This window comes from Bacillus rossius, chromosome 7 (genome assembly GCF_032445375.1).
Source record: "Bacillus rossius redtenbacheri isolate Brsri chromosome 7, Brsri_v3, whole genome shotgun sequence".
Taxonomy (NCBI): Eukaryota; Metazoa; Arthropoda; class Insecta; order Phasmatodea; family Bacillidae; genus Bacillus; species Bacillus rossius.
Genome location: NC_086335.1, coordinates 60750884 through 60774285, shown reverse-complemented (window position 1 = coordinate 60774285; position 23402 = coordinate 60750884). Strand labels below are relative to the sequence as shown.

The window sequence follows — 23402 nt, the reverse complement described above, 5'->3', positions numbered from 1 at the left end:
AAACTTTATCGAGTAAGTATAGATAAACAACGAGTCTTTTCAAGATGTATGTCACTCTAAAGAAATAAACTGCATTATATTTTTGAAGATATAATTTCTGATGATGAAATGCGAAAATAAGAACAAATAATTAGCTTTGAAGCAATTTTACTGTACGAGTTCAGTTGAGCTGCTAAGTTAATTTACATGAGAATAAAAATCAATTATTTTTTTTTGCATTCTGGGTTTTCTTTGTTGATACATTCCTTGCAGAATTTGTAGGTACAATTGAGGCTTGCAACGAAATTTCGTCACTGTGTTCTATCTCAATATTCACTCTATGTGATCAACAGAACTGTCAAAGTCAGCTGGTTATAATCATTGACACGTGTGTTTGTTTACGAATGGTGATCAATTATCACGTTTTTTTCCTTACAATCCTTACATGTTTAGTAGTAATTCAACACAGAATAAAATGATTTGCCTTCGTAATTAAATTGAATCTCGGACCATAGTCTTTTATAAATACCAAATACTTGATTTTTTAGCTTCAAAACGTGTCGTCTGCGTCCGTAACGACACAAAATTGTCACACAGTTATGTGGCTTGCTTGATTTTTCTCCCTTCTTACATTAGAAATAAGTTTAATTTTTATGATATCAGTGACTATATCTCAACATAGTATGCACCATAAAAACAATATTATTGAAGTAATTCTTGAATTCAGTAATACCGAGTACATGAGTATTTTACTCTATGCTGCAGGAAACGTAAATCTGCAGTCATTCTTTTACTTCTGAGTACACAAGATAAAACGTCTTACTCATCTCAGACAGTGGGGTGACCTTGGACTGGCGTGCAGAGTCATTTAAGATAACTAGGAATATAGCTTTCACAAGCCTTTTCTCTCATGAGCACGGAGCTGCTTTCCGGCAGATTGCAACCACAGCGAGGGAAAAATGTCTTTGAAAAATGTTATTATCAGTTACTGTTTTGCACTGTACTACGGATTGATCGTCTGTGCTCACGTGTTCTGGAAGTGGCTGAAAAACCCTTCGAAAAATGTCTTTGCAGTGAAGGAGAGGCCCGAACCACCGCCTTGTCTTCTTGACCCGGCGTACGGTTCTCATTGTTACGTTACAGTCAACGTAAGTACTGGTTCTGGTGCACAGATAATGACGTAATTTAATTTTTTTGTAATATTGGTTACTCTGTTGCTAAATGGATGTTTTATTAGAATCACTTTGATGCGTGCATAGTTTAATAGGTTGTCAAAATAGTAGGTATATCAAGTTCAAAGCCTGAAAGGGGAAGGGGGATTGTTTTTTTTTTAATCCACCACTAATATACCCCATCTCACCCTATGTTCTTATGATTGGACTATATCTTATAATGTTTCTTCTCGTGGTCCTTCCTTCACCTAGAGAAATGTACAGAGTTAAGCAAATTTATTCAAATTTTAAATTTAGTTTGCATTCAGGAATGCCACATAGCATTAGGGACAAGTTGAATTGTAATCGCTCTGGGAATCTAGGCCTTAACATTATTTTAAAGGTAAATTTAAAAGTTGCATGGTCGTACACAAAGGTTCAAAGGGATGGGAGCCCCCAAGATTATAGTGCCCATAGAAGCACACATTGGTACCTACTGACTCAGTGCTTATATAAATTAGCTCGTGCCACAGGTTGGGTTAAAACTTACATTCCCATGCCACATGTTAAAATTATTCATGGCTCCTCATATAGTATTTTACACACACTTAATCCTGGTCTTTTATTTGTACGTAATCGTTACTAGTGGGGCTACAGTGGATGAGAGGTCAGATCCAACACGTTCCACTGAGTTAAACCGGTTTCGATCCCCATGCGGGGTCAAACCCGATTTATCACGAGCAGGGAACATGGTGGATGTTGCAGTGTGCTGGTGGGTTTTCTCGGGTTACTCTAGTTTCCTCTGGTTTCCTCCTCCAGTGCATTCTCCATCCCACTAATTCACCCTTCACTCATCACTGGTCACTGGCGACTCTGTTGTTGATTCCATCCCCCCAACCCTTTTAAAACGCCACTGATTCTTGGGCATGTAGCAAAGATGATCCATCCCAGCATTTGCTTGCAAGCAATTTCAAGACACCGTGGGAAACATCAGAATGGGCAGACTAGCAGTTCAAATGCTGCCAATAATTAAGTTGTCGTTAATAAAATAATTTAATTTTATGTGATTCACAGTCATAGATATTTTTTTTATTGTTCCAAGAAAACGTGAAACTAGCTCTTTCTTTAAATCATTTCAGGGCATCAAAATCCACTATGTTGAGAAAGGAGACAAATCGAAACCACTTATGCTGTTTTTGCACGGGTTCCCAGAATTTTGGTATTCATGGCGGTACCAAATTAAAGAGTTCAGCAAAGATTATTGGTAAGTTATGTACTATTAATTTGTTTAGAGCTTTTTTTGTTTCTGTGCCAGGGTGTCTGAAGCTCACTATAGTCATGCAAAAGTAAGGATACCTAAGGACTGGTCTGGAAAGTCATTAACAAATCTTGAAATAAACACTAAGGCTTCTGGAAATCCAACAACTTTGTTCAAACTTTATTTTTTTATATATAATTTCATTAAATAGTAACTCATTAAATATAGTTTGAGTCTGTTCACTTTAATTATTTGAAAATTATCTCTGGAAAGATTTTGGCTTCCCGACATAGTAATCGGCACAGTCCTGTTTCGAATATGTTTGAAATTGCTTGTTATATGTAACGAAATGACCTTGTGATATATAGAAATTGTAATATAGTTTTCTTGAAAGTTCCTGAAAATGTCTTGACATTGGTTTCCATGTATTTGCAGACATTCTATACTTACGTGCAATAGCACAAGACAGTGTTATATAACTTGTCTCTCTCAATTCAGGACCGTTGCAATGGACATGCGAGGTTATGGCGACTCGGACAAACCTTCTGGGATTCACAACTATCAAGTGAAGTACCTCGTTGATGATGTTGTAAAGGTTATTGAAGCTTTAGGTAATACGTACTCATTTTTTAACTTTTTTGTATAGTTACCTCTTTTTCACATCTTTTAAACAAGCAATTTCATTGAAATGTTGGCTATTTCAATTTATTAAAAAAATACTTTAAAACTATAATATTTTTGTGAATTTTTGGTGAAATTTTTCTATGACCTACACATTGATTATATATATGGTCAGTAGCAGAACCCGGCAGACTTTGTCGTGCCAGTGTTTTATATTTACCTCTATATATCTCAAATGGATGGTTTGTATGTAATCTAAAATCTATTAAGCATCCCTGCCGGGAGAAATATTTGTTGATTGGGTAGATTACTTGCCTTCCATCATGGCAATCTGGGATTTATTCCCAGTGGTGTAGTGTGAGGATTTTTAGCAAATGGAAAAAAGTTTCCATGAGCCAGTGGGTTTTCTCAGTGTACTTCTATTCTCACCATTTATTCATCTCATCAGTATCTTCATTTCCGTCTCCTCTCATTGACTGTAATGACCTCAATGTTTACAAGATCTACCCTTCAGAAGAAACAAAGCAATTTAGAATCTGTTCCAGATATCAGAGTGGGGTCTGTTTACAAAAAAAAATTACAAATATGCATAGGGCGGATGAGTAGTTCTGTGTCCGTATTTCGTTTTTAAACTGTATTTTTAGGAGAGTTGAAATAGCTAAAACATATATATTTTTTATGATAATTTTTAGCCATGAAACATCCAATACAGATTCTTGAAAGCACTCAATAGATTTGCATTACACCTTTATCTTCATTTCTCTGCCATCTGGTGCTTCATAGTTGGTCCTATGCGCGACGAGAAGACTGCGCGACAGTTTACAGGCGATACCGCGCTATAAACACCAGCGGGGTTCGCACACATCATCTTGCCTCATTAACACAGTTGCACCCCTGACCCGCCTCGTCAGGGGTGTATGTGTGTTAGTGAGGCGGGATGATAAGCGCGACGCTCGCTGGTGCTTCTAGCGCGGTGTCTCCTCTGAACCGGCGCACAGTCTTCTCGTCGTCACAGGATAACTGTGAAATTTCAGAGGTAACTGTAACATTATATGGCGGCGAAATGAAGAAAAATGTGTAATGCAAGTCTCTTAAGTGCTTTCAAGAATCTGTACTGGTTGTTTTACGCCTAAAAATTACTCTGAAAACATGCGTTTTAGCCATTTTAACATTTCTAAAAATACAGTTTAAAAACTTAATCTGTACTTTTCGGCCCTCAGCGAACTCTTAAATGCTTTTCGTAAGCAGACCCCACTCGGATATAGTGAGTAGTTTTGAAATTGCGTTGTTTTCCCTGAAGCTCTGCACACCGTATGTGTGCCCGGGTAGGCGGAGCCCCATAAACCTTAATTAGTTAACTCATTTCTCCTTCGTCTCCCCACCCCCTCACTTAGAATTATGATGTAGTTAGTGCCTGTGGACACCCCCAGCATTCACCCGGGGAGTGTTTGTTTGTTGTCGGACGCAGGCCGTGAGAAGTGCGTCCTGGTGAGCCACGACTGGGGCGGAGCGGTGGGCTGGACCATGCTGGCGGTCCACCCGGAGAAGCTGGAGCGATACGTCGTCATGAACGCCCCGCCGGGCTCCGTGTTCAGCAAGCTGCTCGCCACCAACAAGGCCCAGTTCCGCAAGTCCTGGTGGGTCCCCGACCAGCGGCTCTGCTAGTGTTCTGTATTGGTGAATTATTTTATATTTTATTCTACATTTCTTCATTGGTGTAGCTGTGTTCATAAAGTTGGGGGGGGGGGATAAATAATGATTTTGATGTCATGTAAACCCATTCCCCTCTTACTAAGACGGGGGGTCCGGGGGTCCTCCACCACAAAATTTTGATTTTAAAAGTGCAATATAGCGCTTTTTAAGCAGTTTTTGTATCTAACCATTGGATACATCGATGTTAAAATTATTATTGTTTCCTTAAGATAAAATTTGTTGAGTGAAGAAATTACAAATAAAGTTGAGCAGAATAATATTATAAAATAAAAATATCACGGTCTAGTAAGTTGGGGGAGGACAGTCCCCTCCACCCAAAAAGTTCAGGGGGACACGTCCCCACTCTCCCCCCCCCTCCCCGGTTCCTACGCCCTTGCATTTCTTACCCTCTTTTTTAACTATTCATAACTTGAGACAAGATTGTATGGTGGATTACAATAAAACCGAAATAACACCGAAAAGCATCTCAGTACACCATATAGCACCAAAGTGCAAGTTAATTCATGGAACTAAGCAGCATTTTAACAGAAATTTAATTCAAATGAAAAAAAAAAAAGGGGGTTGTCTGTAAAGTCGGTTTACAGACGATAATTTTACGTGATAACGTGAGTGGAAGAGAGATAGATGCGTCACAAGCCGAACGCTTAGGCCGATCGTGCCTCTCTATCGCGTGTTCCACGCTCTTGCTTGCACGTTCGGCTCAGGCGGAACGTGACAATGAGTCAAGCTTTTTTGTGCGTGCAGTCGGCTTTCATCGATTTATAAGACATTATCACGTCAAAAAAATCTTTTAATGTTTGAAATTCTTGGAATGCAATTCTTTCTAGACAAAATTAGTACCAAAGTGCATGGACTAGAATAAATGATTTAATTTATTGTTGAATCACTTTCAAACTACAAATGCTTGCTGATTTATTTTTATTGTTCAGAACTTATTTGTTTTAGACAAATTTATTTCTATTATTTTGTCTTTATAATGCAGCAAATAAACATTACACTATTTGGTGGAATAAGTATTACAAAACAGAACTTATAAAAAATAAAAACAATAACACAGATATTAGATATTATTTTCTGCAATATTAGATACAGACATGTTTTTAAATGCAAGAGAGAGTACTATTTAAAATTTGTATAATACTCTTTGTTTTTATGTATATGAATCAGGTGGAACAACTAAACCAGTTTCAAAAAATTAAAATTTAATTGGTTTAAAAAAATTAATTGCCAGGATTTCTTTTTGTTTAAAAGACACCCCTATGATACAGTTCCGTACAAATTTCTCTCTTTTTAATTTTACTGTATTTTGAACCTTTTTTTCCTTGGACACGTATGAAATGGTGGTAAAAATAAGTTTTTCTATATGTTAAAATTCAATTGAAAATGATTAGAATTTAAAAAAAAAAAAAAAAAAAAAAAAAAACATTATTCACAGAAGCCTATTCTGAACCTCTTTTCACGGAAACTTTGGGGTTGTACGTGAGTACTTACTACCTTCTTATACAGTAGAAACTCACTAGTGCTGGTTTTCTGGGAATGGCAAACTCGCTCGCTGGACTCCCCGAATATCGCATTAAAAAATAATAATTGGCTTGTATTAACAGTACTTACTGAAATATTATAAGTGAATAAGTTATCTAAATATCTTATATGTGCCTTTTAAACTGCAGAAGTATGCTATTCTAAACAGGAGTTTATGCAGGGGGGAGATGATTCCCCCAGACCTCCAAAATAAAAAAAATAAAAAAAAAAATAAAAAAAAAATTGAATATTCCCATCAACAAATGGAAAGAATTTCAGAGCAAACAGTGGGCAAAGTGGTTCTAACCCCCTCTCCCCCCCATCATCACCATCTGAAATTAGGTGTACACTCTTGGTTTTGAATAAAGTTAATGAGAGCAAGTGCATGTAAAATAAGTTTTTATGAATATCCTATAAGAACAGAATTTTTGTCATCAGACAACTAGGTAGGTTTATTTTATATCAAGCTCTTCTGGAATTGGTGTAAATTTGGAAGATGATACTGTTTAGAATAAAAGTTCTGAAGACCATGTACGGTATCTTAAACCGTGAAGAATCGAAAGGCAGAAAGCTAAGGAAGCCGTAATGAGTAGCTAATAAGCGTTTTGGGTCTCTTGGTGTTGTATCACAAGTCAATAATTTCTAAGTAATTGATAATAAAACAGCCAAATACCTTACAGTAGGTAATCAGTTTGGTTGAGATGACTGGCTCACACCCTGTGGTCGACAAACGGTTGAAAGAAGCAAAGGAATAGCAGAGACACTCCTCTCTCTAGCAGGCAGAAGCTGACCGGGATGAGAATGGTGGCGGTTGGCACCAAAGGCATGGAAATAATATTGTGCTGGTTATGGAACACATTATCATAACGCAAACAGTACCAAAAGTAAAACAGACATTCTAAATAGTTACTACCGGTACATGAAAAAAATAAATCATTACCAATAAGATATGCAACTAAATAATCAAATGATCGAGCTGGGAATATTATGTAACTTGCCATTTAAAGTTTCAAATAATGATACCAATTAATATGATTTAATGGAACGCACTTATGTTATCGTAAAGAACACTAAGAACATAGCTATTGCTTACCTAAGCCACTGCTGACATGTGCAGATGCATACACTCAGTGGCACACACACCAGTGTTGTCACACAAAGCATCAGGATTAGTGACAGGGTGTGGGTAAAGTCAGAGGTTTCAGAAGTTTTTAGCCAAATTTAAAATAACTCAATATTTTCCTATGGTATTTTGCATTCAAAATTAAATGACTCAGAACTAATTCATGGTTTTAAAATTGAAAGTTTTTTTTTTTTTTTTTTTTTTTTTTTTGCTGTAGCGAGAGAAATAATGTTTAAATTGATGTGCACAGGCTTGCAATTGTTACCAGTACATTTTTTTTCCCCCAACAGGTACATGTTTTTCTACCTCCTGCCCATCCTCCCGGAACTGTTTATCCGATCGTGGGATATGAAAATATTTGACAGAGTATTCAAAAAGAAAACATCTAACACACCAACGGTCACTGAAGAAGACATCGAAGCCTTCAAATACACCTTTAGCAAAGAAGGTAATTTTGAAAAAAATTTTCTAATTGTTAAGTATGTTTCCTTAGAAAAAAGTTAGAAAAATGTTTTGTAATTACAATGTGTCAAGAGAGATGTAAATATCAATGAACAGCTATAAAAGTGACTTAGCATACTAAATTGCAAGAGAAGTTGTAATCTACAGAGAAGTTCATTAGAAGAGCTCTAGTTATTATTTTTCATTTTAACCTTTTTGTACATATTCATTACAAAGGCAAGAATACTGAATACAGAATTAATATAAATATAGGTTTTCATAGCAAGTTTTGCGAAAAGTAGTTTTGGAAAATTGTAATTGTGCTCAATTGTAGTAAGTTATTTGTTTTTGTAATTGGTTACAGTTTCAAATTTCTGATTTTTAAATGCAATTTACATATTCCTAGAAGAGTACAATTACCACTGATAATTATAACGACATTTCAAAACATTGTTGATTGAAAAGTGAAATATATACATGTAAATGTATGTGGTTACGTGAGTATGCATAAATTTCACATACTACATGATATTAAAGTTTTTAAAATTACTGTTAGTAGTCTGAAATATTATATAGTAATGCTAAAATTAATTGTCTTGTGTTTGTTTAGGAGCATTTACCGGCCCTTTGAACTACTATCGGGCCTTCATACGGGGAGTAGGCACTTCTTCATCTTTGAAACGAAAGCCTGTTGAAGACCCACCAAGAGGATTGTTCCTGTTTGGGGAAAAAGATGATTTCATCGAACTTGTGGTGGTTGAAATGGCTGAGAAGAGCATAAAGAACCTTTCCACAAAAATAGTGAAAGACGCGAACCACTTTGTGCAGCAGGATGAACCTGTGATTGTCAACAAATTGATGAGAGACTTTCTGAATGAAAAATAATCATGATTATTTTTTATAAAAAGGTTTTCTACAAATTATTTTGTAAGATATTTTTTGTAAGATATTCACAACTGCATTTTTAGTAAAATTATAGTTCCGTAAAAACTAATGGGAATGATTTGTTTGGTTGCTCTTAACGTTGAAAATGTTTTTACTGGTTTAGACTGCTTGAAATTCATTTTTATATTCAAGAAAATACAAAGTATGTATTCACTTTCTTTTATATAAAATTACTGTCAACATAATTTAAAATAACACCTTAAACAATGATATCAAAGTAGGTATCTAAATTTTGTAATTTATTATCTGGAATTCTCCCTCCCCTCTCAGCATGAATCGTACCTTATGCTCCATATGTGTATTTGTTTGATCTCTGGTTCTAAGTAACTGCCAAGTGTCGACCCGGGAAGGTCTCACAGCCCTCCAAAGTGTCGTGTCGTCGAAGTCGCGAGGGCAACAGTGTCCCTACGCCACTTCTCGCAACGTTGCCTGCCAAGACTACCTGTAAAGTCAGCTGGGTCGCAGCGGGGTTTCCCCAGAGTTGAGGCGCGGCCAGCTAGCCGCTCCAGCCGTCGTAACGTTATGTAGTTCGTGATGAACCTGCTGCAGAAATTTTTTTTTCGGTGGGGTTCTGACTCACCCTCTGTGTCGCTCCGATCTCCCACGTAATGAACATTGTGACAAGTGTACAGACGCATTCTCGTCAAATATCGTTAACGACATATTAATGAGGTCATCAGAGAGGTGGGCAAACACAGTGGGCCAAACTAGTGGTGGCTCCAGGAAAGGGCAAGTCGGGCAATCATAGAGCCCCACACTGGTGCATTTAATTGTTATTTATTTTTGTATTTCTAGTATTCTGTTTAAAATAAGGACATTAATGGGAAAAGGAAAGATTTTTTTAATCATTTTGTAACTTAACGTGCTGGTCAATATGTACCTAATTCAATTCATGATTTGGTGTTATAACAAAACTCGACAGTATGGCTCTAACTCCTGCCCTCCTTGTGCGGTGGTCCTGCAGAGCATCCAGGTAGTCACCGAATGTTATACAGTTTTTGACTGCACAGCGCTGGATGCCCTTGGCCTTCTTCTCAATTTGGTCACCGCACTTGTAGGCATAGAGTTTGACCCGCAGACTGACAAACTCCTGTATTACTTACCCCCCGCACTCATCCTTAAATTTTCCAACAACCTTTTTGTTGACAGAGAAGCAAGGGTGGTCGGAAGGGTAGCAGCTGGTGTCAAATTCAGACTTGAACTTAGGGTCGGCTTTGAGATCAAGGTAGAAGTCCTGTGTCTGGATCTCGTATACGAAACTGTCTGTATCCATGTACGCCAGATGAATATTGTCATAGTATCTAGGTTTCATGGTATTGTAGTGGAAGTCGTACATGAGAGTTTTTGAAAGATCTAGTATGGCCAGTCCGGCATAGATTGGCTTATCAAATATTATGGTCTCATGGTTCAGGTGGACTAGAGACAAGTTTGGTTCGTACAGTGATGGACGACACACCAGTTTCTTGAACTGCTTCTCGGAACACACCAACTCCATTTTGAGCCTCCGCCTCTTGTTCTCCATTAATTTCCCGAAGGTAGAGTTCACAGCCAACTTAAATAACTCCTTCTCAATATCATTAGCTGCTGCTTTGCGCTTATTCGTGTTGAGCTGAATATACTGACCCCTACATACATTGTATGTCTTTAAATTACTATGTGATTTAAATAACAAAATTTTTTGTGAATGTTTTGGTCTATTAGGATCATAACAACACTGGTAAGAAATATAAACTCGACCTTACATACACTAACATACTTTAGAAACCTACACCTGATGACACTATCCATCAGATGAAATTAAGATGGCGGTCTCCACTAAACAAGATGGCTGCCTCCACTAAACAAGATGGCTGCCTCTAGCAGCATGGGTAGGAGTGGGTAGCTTGATGATGATGGCATCGTAAAGAAAAGTGCAACGCACAGAAGTGAGGAGCTCGGTGACGAAGTCATCAAGTTTTTAATTAAAATTTTATTAATATTTTTTTATAAATTTTTTTCCAATTTTCTAAGTTAATATTTGAGTATTTTCAAGATGGTGGATGTGAAGTCATAAATCAAAATTGTGGAATGTTCTAGAAAAACAAAATGGTGAAATATTCTAGAAAAACAAAATGGCGGAATGTTCTAGAAAACAAAATTGCCGCCGGGGTCAAAGGTCAAGGTAAAATCCAAGATGGCCGCCGGAAGTGACGAAATCCAAGATGGCCTACTCGAATCCCTGAATCCTTCTTCCACCAGTCACTGCACCAGAACATACTATGATTACCTACTTCCAGCCCTCCACTCCCCGCGCGTGCTCTATCTTGGCTGTGTTAACCTGACACCTGGCAGCTGTCGTGCAAGCTACCGACGTCTTTCTCGATAAATCTGGCGTTGGGTCGGCGCGGAATGACGTGACTGGCCCTAGCCGCGCTCACGACTTCTAGAAGTGGCGCCTGGGCCTATATAAGCGATAGAGCCGCGGGTGTGGTGGAGTTTCGGGGCGATAGTGTCGCGGGTGCGTCGGAGTTCCTGGGCAAGAGAGTTTATCGGCTATAGCTGGGTGGCGAGAGTGCCGCGGGTACGGCGAGAGTTCCGAGCGAAGCGTCGTACCCGAGAGTTCCGAGCGAAGCGTCCAGCGGATCCTGAGCGAAGAGAAGTGCGACAGCGGATCGCGGTGACGTAGTCCCGCGGCGGAGGTCCACGAGGAGAGCTGTGGCGAGAGTTGCGCCAGAGGTGCGGCCCAGCGAGATGTGCGGTGTGTAAAAACCGAATGACTGGGGAGTAAACATTTTTAAGTGTAATTGATTATTAGGCATTTTTAGAAGATTATTTGTTAGTGATGTAAATATTCGCAATCAATAAAACTGTGTAGTAATATCTTTTATTGTGCTATCCATTTACGAACCCAGTAGTTTTCCCACGACGATTTAGTATTTCATTTTAATAATTCGTAACAATATTTAGACATGAAACGCCTGTACAGATTTTTGAATGAAATCAACGGACTTGCATTTTACCTTTATCTTCATTTCTCCGCCATATTATGTTACGGTCGCCGCACAAATTTCACAGTTATCCTGTGACGACGTGAAGACTGCGCGGCAGTCCAAAGCCTTGCGCTTAGAGGCTCTACCGCGCTTGAAATACCAGCGAGCGTCGTGCTTTATCATCCCGCCTCACTAACACACATAAACACCGACCAGACGGCCCCCTTTAAGTCGAATTCCTAATCTTTCAAACGACTCGACGAAGGTCTTCCTTACCGCTGGGACATGCCAGGGACGATGAAAAGAAAAAAGAAAGTTATGCTTCTATTTTTAAGTACTACGTGTTAATTTAGTGAGGGAGAAGCGGGGAAATAAATCAAATTTAAATAATGATCATGTGTGGCGCGTCTGACAAGGGCGCCCATATGAAAGTTTGTAAGGGGGGGCAGAATTTGTAGGGGGAGGGGGGTAAACCATCACAAATGACAAGAAATGGTCAAAAATGGCCTTAAAGGACCTAAAATTTGCCCAAAATGCTCAAGAACACATAATTGTTTTCTTTGCCTGAAAGCTAGGGGGAGCCAAGGACCCACCCTGCCCATAGGTATGGGCGCCCTTGGCGTCTGACGATGACTTGGGTCCTGGGAAGTTGCGGAAGTGGTCGGTTTTGGCCCATTTGAAGGAGAAAGCCGACAATGTGAAGATTTTGAATTCACCGGCTTCCGAGTGCATGCTGCGAGAAAAGATCCCGGGCCAAAGCAAAACTTCGTAGGATAAAGATAACACGGCAGAACTTGCCAAGTCATTTCTTTTACTTCTGAGTACGCGAGATAAAACGTGTTACTCATCATTGGGAGATCGCGACAGGCGACGACCTTGGACTGGCGCGCAGACTGCAATGTCATTCCACACGAGTTAACCTCGGCGATGCGCGTTTGTTTCGTTCACCCATTCTCTTCTCCGCGCAGCCGCTGGGCACAGCGCTGCTCTCTGGCGGTTGAGATAACACGCAGGGAGAATGTCTTTGAAAAATATCATTATCGGTTACTGTTTCGCTCTGTACTACGGATTGATCGTCTGTGCTCACGTGTTCTGGAGGTGGCTGAAAAACCCTTCGAAAAATGTATTTGCAGTGAAGGAGAGGCCCGAACCACCGCCTTGTCTACTTGACCCGGCGTACGGTTCTCACTGTTACGTTACAGTCAACGTAAGTAATTGTTTTGTTTCGCACATAAGGACGTAATTTAAATTTTTCTGTTTGCATCCTTCTCACTTTGCTTGTATCTAGGTAATTCTATTGCTAAATGCATGTGTTATTTGAGATCACTTTGATTGTCGTGTGTCATAATTATCCATCTTCTGCATAACTGCTTCCAGCCTGAGGTTGTCAGAGATTGCCGTGTGTCATAGTTGTTAATGATTAAAATAATTGGGCGTGGGAAGTCATTGCACAATAAATACTCACCATTATAAAATACACAGTGATACTAGTATGCCTATTTATTAATTAATTCATGCAGTCCTTACTCGTTAGAAAACCTAAGCTTCACACCATTCCATACCAAAGAATGCGTTCGTGCAATTTATTTTCTTTCTCTCTCTCTCTCTCTCTCTCTCTCTCTCTCTCTCTCTCTCTCTCTTCGGGGTTTTTCACACTGTTTACCTAAAATCAAAATGTCGAGATTTTGGTTAAAAGTTTTATGTCATTGTTTAAAAACATTGGTACTTCTGAAGCAAATACGCTTTTCAGAGAATGGCAAATAAAAATTCGAAAATGTTTGTAGTTAAATATTTAACTGGTGGTACGTTTGGGTGAAAATATTACAAATTAGTCGGTTAGGTTAGGTTGCCTGCATTAAAAATGGTCCCTAATACTGCAACTCGTTACGACATGTGATTGTTTTTTTCCGACTCGCGCCTGTCCACACACACATTCTCGCACCACTCGGTCGCACTCTCGCGATCCCGTTGCTCCGCGTCGCGCCACTCTCTGGACCTCTTCGCCAAATGTCGCACTTCCATTCACTCGCGGAACTCCCCGAACTCTCGAACCTCGCTCGGAATCCATTCGGAACTACCGCTGAGGCCGGCGTCACTGCTTAAGTACCTGTGGAGCCCTTCTCGAACCGACGAGAGTAGCTGTGACGCGTGTCGCGTCATCCCGGGCAGTCTCGACCTCCGAAACATCGAGAATAACGACGTTTATTCACGCCACTCCACGCGGTGGCGTCTGTACACCCGAAATTCCCAGGACGCCAAAGGTGATAACAGCCCAAGGCGGGACGTTACGTGTGGTGCTGAGGGGGGGGGGGCAGTAAGCGAGGACCCTTGTAATCTGGCCATGTATGTGTGGCATGCCTTACGTCAGTGGACGGCGCGTGACGTCAGTGGCCGTGCGGGGCCGCCAGCCAGCTCCGAACCTGGCGTGGACTTGTCTCTCGCGTTCGTAACAATATTATGTGATGATTCTTCCTGAAAACCTTTAGCAATAAGTCTCGTTTTCTATTTTTTTTAATACCCATCTGGTATCAATAGCTTTTACTCCTGGTGGCAAGATGGCTGTTGTACAGGTTTCACGTTGTTCAGGAGCATGTATTTAATTTTTTTAATGGCGTATTTCCATCCCTGTTTCATTGTCTCGTCATAATCTTCATGGGTCCTCAGTTTATGTTGGCAGTACGCTATGTACATTTCATGATATATTTTTTTTTTCGTTGGTTTAACAAATGTTGTAAGCACCGATAAGATAGCATTGGTCACAGCCTGCCCAGTCAGGGAAGCCTTCTTTTCACAGACGAGAGAGCCAAACGTCCGATCGTGCATCTTCGGGGTTTCATTTTTGGTTCGTTGTAACTCATGATAACTAATGGTCAATTAGTTTAGGTTAGCTACATTATAAATACTTTAAAACATTGTGGACGGTTGATTTGGTTAGGATAGCTACATTTAAGATACTGTGAAATCATGTAAACGGTTTCCTAGCCCTGGATAGCTACATATTAAAAATTTATTTGCTAAGCAACCATAAAATGATTTTACAATATTTTTAATGTAGCTATACTTACCTAATATAATCAACCATCCACAATGTTTTAAATAATTTATAATGTAGCTAACCTATCTTAATCGACCGCAAAATTTAATGCCACGCCGGTTTATACAATGAGATAGAACGGGGAAAAAAAAAAAGCTTGCATGAACTTCGGGGAACTTCGGGTGTGGCTCTCTCGTCTGTGAAATGAAGGCTTCCCTCCCAGTTACGGACCGACAGCTGGCCCGGCTTCTTTTTTTTTTTTTTTTTTTTTCCTAACCTAACTAAAACTAAGTGTATTTTGGAGGGGTCCGGGTTAGGGAGGGACCTAGGTGCGTCTCAGGCCGAAGCCTATACGCCTAGTCATGCTGGGATTAGCCATGCAAGGAGAGGGTCGCATGCATCATGTGCTAGGAGGGGATTGGCCAGCCATGGCAGCGATTGGCGCCATGACTAACTCCCCTCACTCTTAAATCTAGACTATAACTAGAGATAGGTTGGGCCCAGGTAAAACCTGCAAAGGCACAGGGAAAACCCTGGGCACATTCATGCGGGATGCGAATTGGCATGCATTACGTGTAGGAATTGACAGGAGACAGAGGATGGTCTGGATGAAGTGTTGGACAGAGTAGAAAAGAGTCTATCATGCGGGGGTTGGGCACTTGGACTCGTGGTCCACTTTTCCAGTTGCCCGGCTTCGTGCCGACCCGACTGTGCGCGCAGCTCTCCGTAAATATCCGTTGAGTCACGCGGCGCCGGCTACGGCATTGCCGGAGCGCGTGCAAGCGACCCGATGTTTTTCAGATGGAAACACTGAACACTGACTGGAGGTAGATTCTGGGGAAGCCAATAGCAGAATTGAACCACCCCCAGCATTGCTTGCGATTGATTTCAAGAAACCACAGAGAACAACACTCGAATGGAAAAGACCGTACCACATAATATACATCCTTGCTTAATTTAATTTTGCAAGAAAATGTTAAAGCTAGTTCTCTTTGAAATCATTTCAGGGCATCAAAATCCACTATGTCGAGAAAGGCGACAAATCGAAACCACTTATGCTGTTTTTACATGGATTCCCAGAATTTTGGTATTCGTGGCGGTACCAAATCAAAGAATTCAGCAAGGATTACTGGTAAGTTGAATAATATTAATTTTTTAAGAGGTAACTTGTTATGTCACTATGCCAGGGCTGTCTGCAGGTCCGCATGTCTAAAGAATTCTCAAAATAAACAGTAAAGGTGCTGAAAGTCACGAAAATTTTGCCAACTTGGATTTTTTTTGGTCTCAGTAAACAGTCAAAAGATTTCAGTTTTCTAACATAGAAATAGGCATATTACTGTTAATATCTACTTCGTATTATGTTTGATTTGGCTTATTATATATAATGAAATGACGTGGTGATGTATAGAAGTTGTAAGAAATGTTTATTGAAAGTTCCTGAAAAAGTCTCTTTACATTGGTTTCCATGTATTTGCAGACATTCTAAACTTACGTGCAATAGCATAAGTCAGTGTTTTATGACTCGTCTCTCTCAATCCAGGACTGTTGCAATGGACATGCGAGGTTACGGCGACTCGGACAAACCTTCTGGAATTCGCAACTACCAGTTGAAGTACCTCGTAGATGATGTTGTAAAGGTTATTGAAGCTTTAGGTAACATGCATTGATATTTAATTTTTTTTATTAGTTAGGTACCTACCTCTGCTTTGACGTGACAACGTCTAATAAATTGATGAACGCCGGCTGCACGCACGAAAAAGTGTCCCGTTACGCACATTGTCCCATTACGCTGTGTCACGTTACGCTCATTGTACGCTTGCGCCGCATCTATCTCTCTTCCACTCGAGTGGCCTATGAATCTACTATTATATTAAATAGGTTAAGGCGGGCTTTTCAAAAGTAGCTTTTAAATTGAGTATTTTAACTAAACTATCATTTCATCAATGTTTTGTTATGATGTTGTCACGTTAAACTATCGTCCGTAAACCGACTTTACAGACAACCAATTTTTTCTTTAGCACTTTTACAAAAGAAATTTTAATTAAATGTTGGCTATTGCACTTAATTAAAAAAATTGGTTGTGACTTGGCATGATTTTATTGAATTTTTAGTAAAAATTTCCATGTCATACGATTTGACTATGTATGGTGATTACCTAAATCACTAATATGAACTATAATTATTTAGTGTTATTTTATGAAATATTTCATAAAAAATCACATGGACTTCCATTAAACAAGTTTTGCTTCATTAATTGTCTTTATAAAAACAGTCATGTATCTCAAAAAAATCTTGAACTGTGAAGTTATTATATAAGTTAAATTGTCCTTTTTTTTTAAATCAATTCTGTGCATAATGCCTAGAAGAAATGCATCACTTGCCAGTATCGCCTTTGGCTTGCAGGAGGTAGCAAAAGAGGTTTAAATTAAAAAATTTTACTAGTTGGGCCTACCCCACTCAATCTTTCTGAATAACCAATTCACCAATAATGGTAAAAAAATTTCAAGAATGTTATTTATATTTATGTACTTTTGTATACACGTACCATCCATAGATTTCGTTTACATTTTCTCTGCTCGCATTAGGTTGACAGAAAAATTCGGAAATAAAAAAACAAAAAACCTTTAAACCACATTTTGAGCATTTTGGAGGTACGTTTGGATATAAAGACAAAATCATAGGATACAAAGTTCTTGAACGAATGAATTTATATATATATATATATATATATATATATATATATATATTAACTCATCTGTCTTCCTCTCCGGAGTCATGGTGTTTAATGGATCAGATAACTCCCTTTCCACCAAGGCGATTCGGGTTTGAATCCCGGCGAGGTAGAACGAGGATTTTTAGCGAGTGGGAAACTTTTGCGTGAGCTAGTGGATTTTCTCAAAATACTCCTGCCCCCCCCCCCCCCCCGCATATATCCCATCAGTACCAGGGGCATACGTAGAAGGTGGGAGTGATGGTGGCATATAACCCTCCCCTCTGAATTCCTAAAAAAAAATAGTTATCAATTCCACTTGCATAAGGAAATAATTTGAAAGCAAACAGCAAATAGGTTTTATTCCCCCCCCCCCTTTTTCCCCTTTTTTACGTAGGTTCTAATTACCTCGATGTTCCCGGGACGTCAAGTCGTAATTTATTTATTTATTCATTCTTCCTGACCAACTTAAAGTTACAATGATGTAGTTCAGAGATCGCCAACTTTGCCCCTTTTGAGTGCCAGGTATAATTTTCGCAACTGCTACGACGCTCAAGAGGACCATACTCACATGAATAAAAAGAGAATTTTAATGTCCTGTACAGTTTTCTAATAAATATAATTGTTGCGTGTGGTAAAGAAATGAAATAAAATTAGTTTTTTTTTAAGTATTTACAAAAAAAATAACAAGTTTAAAACAGATTATTATTGGAAAATGTACAGATACTTTTTTTTTCTCGTATATCTGTGAGGATCGGTTTTGTGGATTCTGGTCACTGCTGACAACTTCACGTGTTTGCTAACAAAGGCAGGTGATACACAACAGTATTTCTCGGGAAGCCTAAGATGTACATCAAGTTCTGTCCCTGCCCGAACACACCAGAATATTCACCTTCGGCCAACCTCGGGTTTATTTATATATATTTAATATTTCTCTGTTTATTTTAATGTAGCTATACTAACCTAACTAAGAGTCCATAGTGTTTTAAAGTGTTTTAATGTAGCTAAACTAACCGACCACTTTTAATATTTGAATTAATTTTTCTTGCCCAAAAATAAAACAAATCCCGAGGTTGGGCGAAGGTGAATATTCGGGCGTGTTCGGGCAGGGACAGAACTTGATGTACATCTTAAGGCCCGTCTACAATAGCAATGTCCTAAACTGTGTTCGAAGGACACTCGTCGCTGATTGGTCCACGTGACCCTCTGACGTCATGCGTCAAGTGGGCGAAGGTCCGAACCTACCTGGTCCGAAGACATTCGTCAATTTGAACTTTTTGTCCCAACCTGTGTACTTCGGACACAGAAAAAGAACAGAACACTCACGATATTTGAATTTCCGGTTCCCGTTTGAAAACGCTGTGTTTGTTTTTGTTATTGAAGGAAATGGAAGGTGTTGTAAGTCAAGAAGAGCCACTTTGCCTTACTGAATAAATATATAATATTGAACTCCCACAACTGTCATAAGTTCAATCTCAAACTACAAAGCATCAAAACAATAAACAAAAACATTTTGTTTGGCACATTTACTGCGCTCTGGTGACAACTTTATAAATCAATACATTCGGACATCGGACATCGCAATTGTGGACAGGGCAGTTTTCGGTGAGACAATGTGACGTCGCTCGCATTCGGATAAGGACACGGACCACGCACAGGTTCGGACTATTGTAGACGGGCTCTCAAGCTGAAGGATGGTTCAGGCGGGCCGTCAGCAGCCAGCCACCGCTGAGGAAGTTTGTCTCGTGCACGTGTCGCCTTCGGGCAACCCCGGGAGTGTTTGTTTGTCACGGGACGCAGGCCGTGAGAAGTGCGTCCTGGTGAGCCACGACTGGGGCGGTCTCGTGGGGTGGGCCGTGCTGCAGGCCCGTCCGGACAGGCTGGAGCGGTACGTCGTCATGAACGCCCCGCCGGTCTCCGTGTTCAAGGAACTGCTCGCCACCAACAAGGCGCAGTTTCGCAAGTCCTGGTGAGTCCCGAGCCCCTGGTTGCCGCCTTCTTGCACGGCGGATACTCAATCTGCCCCATTTAACTCTGGGTCGATTCTGAGCAACAACGACAACATATTAAAGCCTTGCTTCGACAGTCCAGAGGAATGAAACACAAACATTTTAAATTTTTTGACGTGACAACGTCTAATAAGAAATAGTGTCCCGTTACGCTGTGTCCAGTTACGCTCATTGTACCCTTGCGCCGCATCTATCTCTCTTCCACTCGATTGGAACAACCATCGATTTGACTTTTTCGAGGCACATTAAACTTTAAACACTCCCATTCGTTTCCTACTTTTCCTATCATCGTCCTATCCTTAACAGAATAACACAGATTGGAAGAAGTTAAATAGCAGACATGTATAAAAGTTATAGTTAAAATAATCTCTTCTTTAAAGTAATAAACATATTTGAATTAATGAGTGCAAATAAAAGTAAATTTATCAATTAAAATTGTAGATTTCATTTCACTCCTTCTTTGTATCCATACAAAATAGTGATAATTCAATAAAAATTATTCAATTTTATTCATAAAAGTATGCAATAATTTCATCAATGTTTTGTTATGACGTTGTCACGTTAAACCATCGTCCGTAAACCGACTTTACAGACAACCAATTTTTTTTTCAAGAAAAACGGGCAGAGTTATTGTTATAATTGGTGCGCGAACATTTGTAACTACCGCAACGTGACCGCCTGTTTACTGGGACTGTATACGTGTTTTTCAAGTTGTAAAAAAATTAATATATATATATATCTTTATTATATAGAACTTTTTCTGTGAGTATGTTGTCTTGTGTTGATTTCCCCCAGGTCCTCCGGCTAATCAGTATTTGCACTAACCCAGATTTGCTGTGCTCTCATTAATTTGACTTATTACTGTAAGCCTAACTAATTTTCACTCCCTTTTTTTTTGTCAGAAGCTCCAAGCTGACTACAAAATAACCACTACTCTAGGTTGTGGAAAAAATAATAATTTGAGCTACGTGTTTGGGGATTAGAAATCAATGACTTGTGATACAAGACCTGAATTTTTGACGTGACAACGTCTAATAAATCGATGAACGCCGGCTGCACGCACGAAAAAGTGTCCCGTAACACACATTGTCCCACTCCGGATGTGTCCTGTTATGCTCATTGTACGCATGCGTGGCATCTCTCTTCCACCCGATAGGAACAACCATCGATTTGACTTTTCAATCATGTTTTCGTCGTTTGAATTATTAATATTATGTAATTTAACGATCGTCCACCGATTTTCAGCACAATCGGTACGGTTTTTTAAAAGTAATGTTGAATATTCAAATACGTTTTTAAAGAACAATGGTGTTTTACAGTTACACATAATAATTCAAATTACACCCGGGATCTTTTGCACAATGTTTTAAAAAATATTGTAACACATTATAAATAAGTTTGGTGTATTTGGGATGCGTATTTGTTATAAAATCGTGTTATAAAAACGAAATAATATTATTCCCCTACAGTGCTTCTATCTACGGTGACGGACGCGAACCGAACGAATCGCGCTATCTATCCACGACACGTGAACTGTTTCGTCGACTGTTTATAAAGTGAAGAGAAAAGTTAATGTGGTTTTCATTGCTTATTACAACAACAATTTCGGCAATAAAGGTTAATGATTCTTGCATTTTAAAAATCTGATTACTAGTATAATTTCAAGTATTTATTCTTTTATTATTGAAATAAAAATGATTCAATTTTATTCATAAAAGTATGCAATCATTTCATCAATGTTTTGTTATGATGTTGTCACGTTAAACTATCTTCTGTAAACCGACTTTACAGACAACCAATTTTTTTAAGCCATTAATTTTTTTACGAATTTCCTTGTTTCATCCTATTAATGTTTCAAGAATTACTAATTTTGGTTAACATGGTCTTTTGAACTTTTATTTGACCAGTATTGTTTTCTAAAATTATACAGATTCCATAAGAACATGACTGAAAACAAACATAATAATTTCCTGAAGACAAAATCCTTCTCCTGTAAGGAAGTGATAAAACGTATTTTACGTGGACCTGCACTTGTTAATTTTATTCACAATAGTGTATTTTGTATCAATCCACGCTATTACCCTCCAGACGTATTAAACAACTATGTAAGAGATTTCTTAATTTTTTATGATCAGAGATTATACCTGATTATATTTATTGGTATTCGAGCTGGCTGACAAGTCTCGTCGCTGGCAGACTCGTAACATTAGGTGCTGTTAATAGAAGCCTTTTTTTTTTTGTAATTTGATATTCAGGGAGGTCGAGTGGGTGCTACATGGCTAAGATGCCTGCTCAAGGCATGGCATCACCTGTGAGGCTACTAGACTTCAATCCCCCAGCTACATTATTAAGCTCTATTTTGCATGTCTATTGCAATCTGAACAATTAATGGTTTTAATGTCAAAGTATATTTTACTTTAGCAAGATAGTTAAATTTTAAAACGATGTGCACGGAATTGGAAATGTTACCGGTATTTCTTTTTTTTCTTTTTCGAACAGGTATATGTTTTTCTACCTCCTGCCGATTCTCCCAGCCCTGGTTTTGAGATCGTGGGATATAAGAATATTTGACGAAATATTCAAAAAGAAAATTTCCAGCACACCACAGGAGACTGAAGAAGACATCGAAGCTTTCAAATACACTTTTAGCAAAGCAGGTAATTTTTATTAAAATATTTTTTCTTCTGATTTAATAGTATGTTACCGTAAACAAATTAAATTTATTTTTAAATTTACAGTTGGTCATAAAATACATGTTAATATTAAAGCAAGCTCATGCATTGACTTAGCATACTGAATTGTAAGAGAATTTGTACTCTACAGAAGCAGTTTGTTACAACGAGAAAGGCAATAGGCTTTATGTTTCGGTTTCGTTTTCTTTCAATAAAAATTTTACAGGTTTATAAAAAATTTGTATATCTAATAGATATAAATCAAAATTACAAATTTCTTATATTCAAATGTATAATGTATTCCAAGAAGACTACGAAAAAATTTGTAGCAGACCTCAATAATGACAAAGCCCGGATATAACTAACTGGAATTATTAAACCTCCATTTTGACATTGTTTGCTCTATGTAATTAATAACCACAACTTGGTTTTGTTTCTGAAAATTTGAAGAGAAATAAAATTTTCTTCAGGAAAAAAATTACATTTCTAAATGTGTATCTGTGTATGGTTTTATGTATATGCTGCATTTATTTCAAGTATCTGATGTAGAAGTATTTGTTCAAATTCAAATTCTGAAATAATTATAATTTTAATTTTAAAATTAATATTTCGTGTGTTTGTTGTAGGAGCATTTTCCGGCCCTTTGAACTACTATCGGGCTCTAATGCTTGGAATTGGCACTTCATCTTTGAAACCAAAGCCTGTTGAAGACCCACCAAGAGGTTTGTTCCTGTTTGGGGAAAAAGATGATTTCATTGAAATTGCTACAGTTGAAATGGCCGAGAAGAGCATAAAGAACCTTTCCACAAAAATAGTGAAAGACGCGAACCACTTTGTGCAGCAGGATGAACCTGTGATTGTCAACAAATTGATGAGAGATTTTCTGAATGAAAAATAATCCTGGTTTTTTATAATTATTTTTTATAATGTTTTGTAAAATATTGATAAAGTGTATTTACAATAAAATAATATTTTTTTAAATATAAAACTACCCAATAAGAATGGTTTCTTTTGTTATTCATTCATTTACAATACTATCGCTTACATAATTTTACTTCTATTATTTGCAACAAGCATATATAAATTTGGCCAAAATTGATTACTTATTAAAAAAGTTTTTTTAACATCAGTCAAAACCTAATCTGTTCAGTGGTCACAGTAGTTGTAAGTAGGCTACTTGCTGAAGTACGTGGCAAAAATTAGCTCAAATACGACATTACGAATATCCCCTCGAATAAAAGTTTTAGTAACATTGT

The 23402-nt window shown here is 38.4% G+C and overlaps 2 protein-coding genes across 2 annotated transcripts; both read left to right on the top strand.

The window, feature by feature from the left end:
- Nucleotides 1-339: 339 nt before the first annotated feature.
- LOC134534158 (epoxide hydrolase 4-like) lies at nucleotides 340-8801 on the top strand. Its single transcript, XM_063372293.1, has 6 exons — nucleotides 340-1127; nucleotides 2270-2394; nucleotides 2887-2999; nucleotides 4478-4646; nucleotides 7657-7814; nucleotides 8418-8801. Exons 1-6 carry the CDS (start codon nucleotides 939-941, stop codon nucleotides 8690-8692), a joined length of 1029 nt encoding a protein of 342 aa, XP_063228363.1. The 5' UTR covers nucleotides 340-938; the 3' UTR covers nucleotides 8693-8801.
- Nucleotides 8802-12203: 3402 nt separating this feature from the next.
- LOC134534159 (epoxide hydrolase 4-like) lies at nucleotides 12204-23134 on the top strand. Its single transcript, XM_063372294.1, has 6 exons — nucleotides 12204-12928; nucleotides 15763-15887; nucleotides 16296-16408; nucleotides 19266-19434; nucleotides 21974-22131; nucleotides 22773-23134. The coding sequence occupies exons 1-6, from the start codon at nucleotides 12740-12742 to the stop codon at nucleotides 23042-23044; spliced, it is 1026 nt and encodes a 341-aa protein (XP_063228364.1). The 5' UTR covers nucleotides 12204-12739; the 3' UTR covers nucleotides 23045-23134.
- Nucleotides 23135-23402: the final 268 nt, after the last annotated feature.

Excerpts from the sequence above, each read along its gene's own strand:
- LOC134534158 (XM_063372293.1), top strand. The coding sequence starts at position 939 with ATGTCTTTGAAAAATGTTATTATCAGTTACTGTTTTGCACTGTACTAC. Across the intron at positions 2,395-2,886 it reads GAGTTCAGCAAAGATTATTG|GACCGTTGCAATGGACATGC; the intron begins GTAAGTTATGTA and ends CTCTCAATTCAG. Across the intron at positions 3,000-4,477 it reads AAAGGTTATTGAAGCTTTAG|GCCGTGAGAAGTGCGTCCTG; the intron begins GTAATACGTACT and ends TGTCGGACGCAG.
- LOC134534159 (XM_063372294.1), top strand. The coding sequence starts at position 12,740 with ATGTCTTTGAAAAATATCATTATCGGTTACTGTTTCGCTCTGTACTAC. Across the intron at positions 19,435-21,973 it reads GCGCAGTTTCGCAAGTCCTG|GTATATGTTTTTCTACCTCC; the intron begins GTGAGTCCCGAG and ends TTTTTCGAACAG. Across the intron at positions 22,132-22,772 it reads ATACACTTTTAGCAAAGCAG|GAGCATTTTCCGGCCCTTTG; the intron begins GTAATTTTTATT and ends TGTTTGTTGTAG.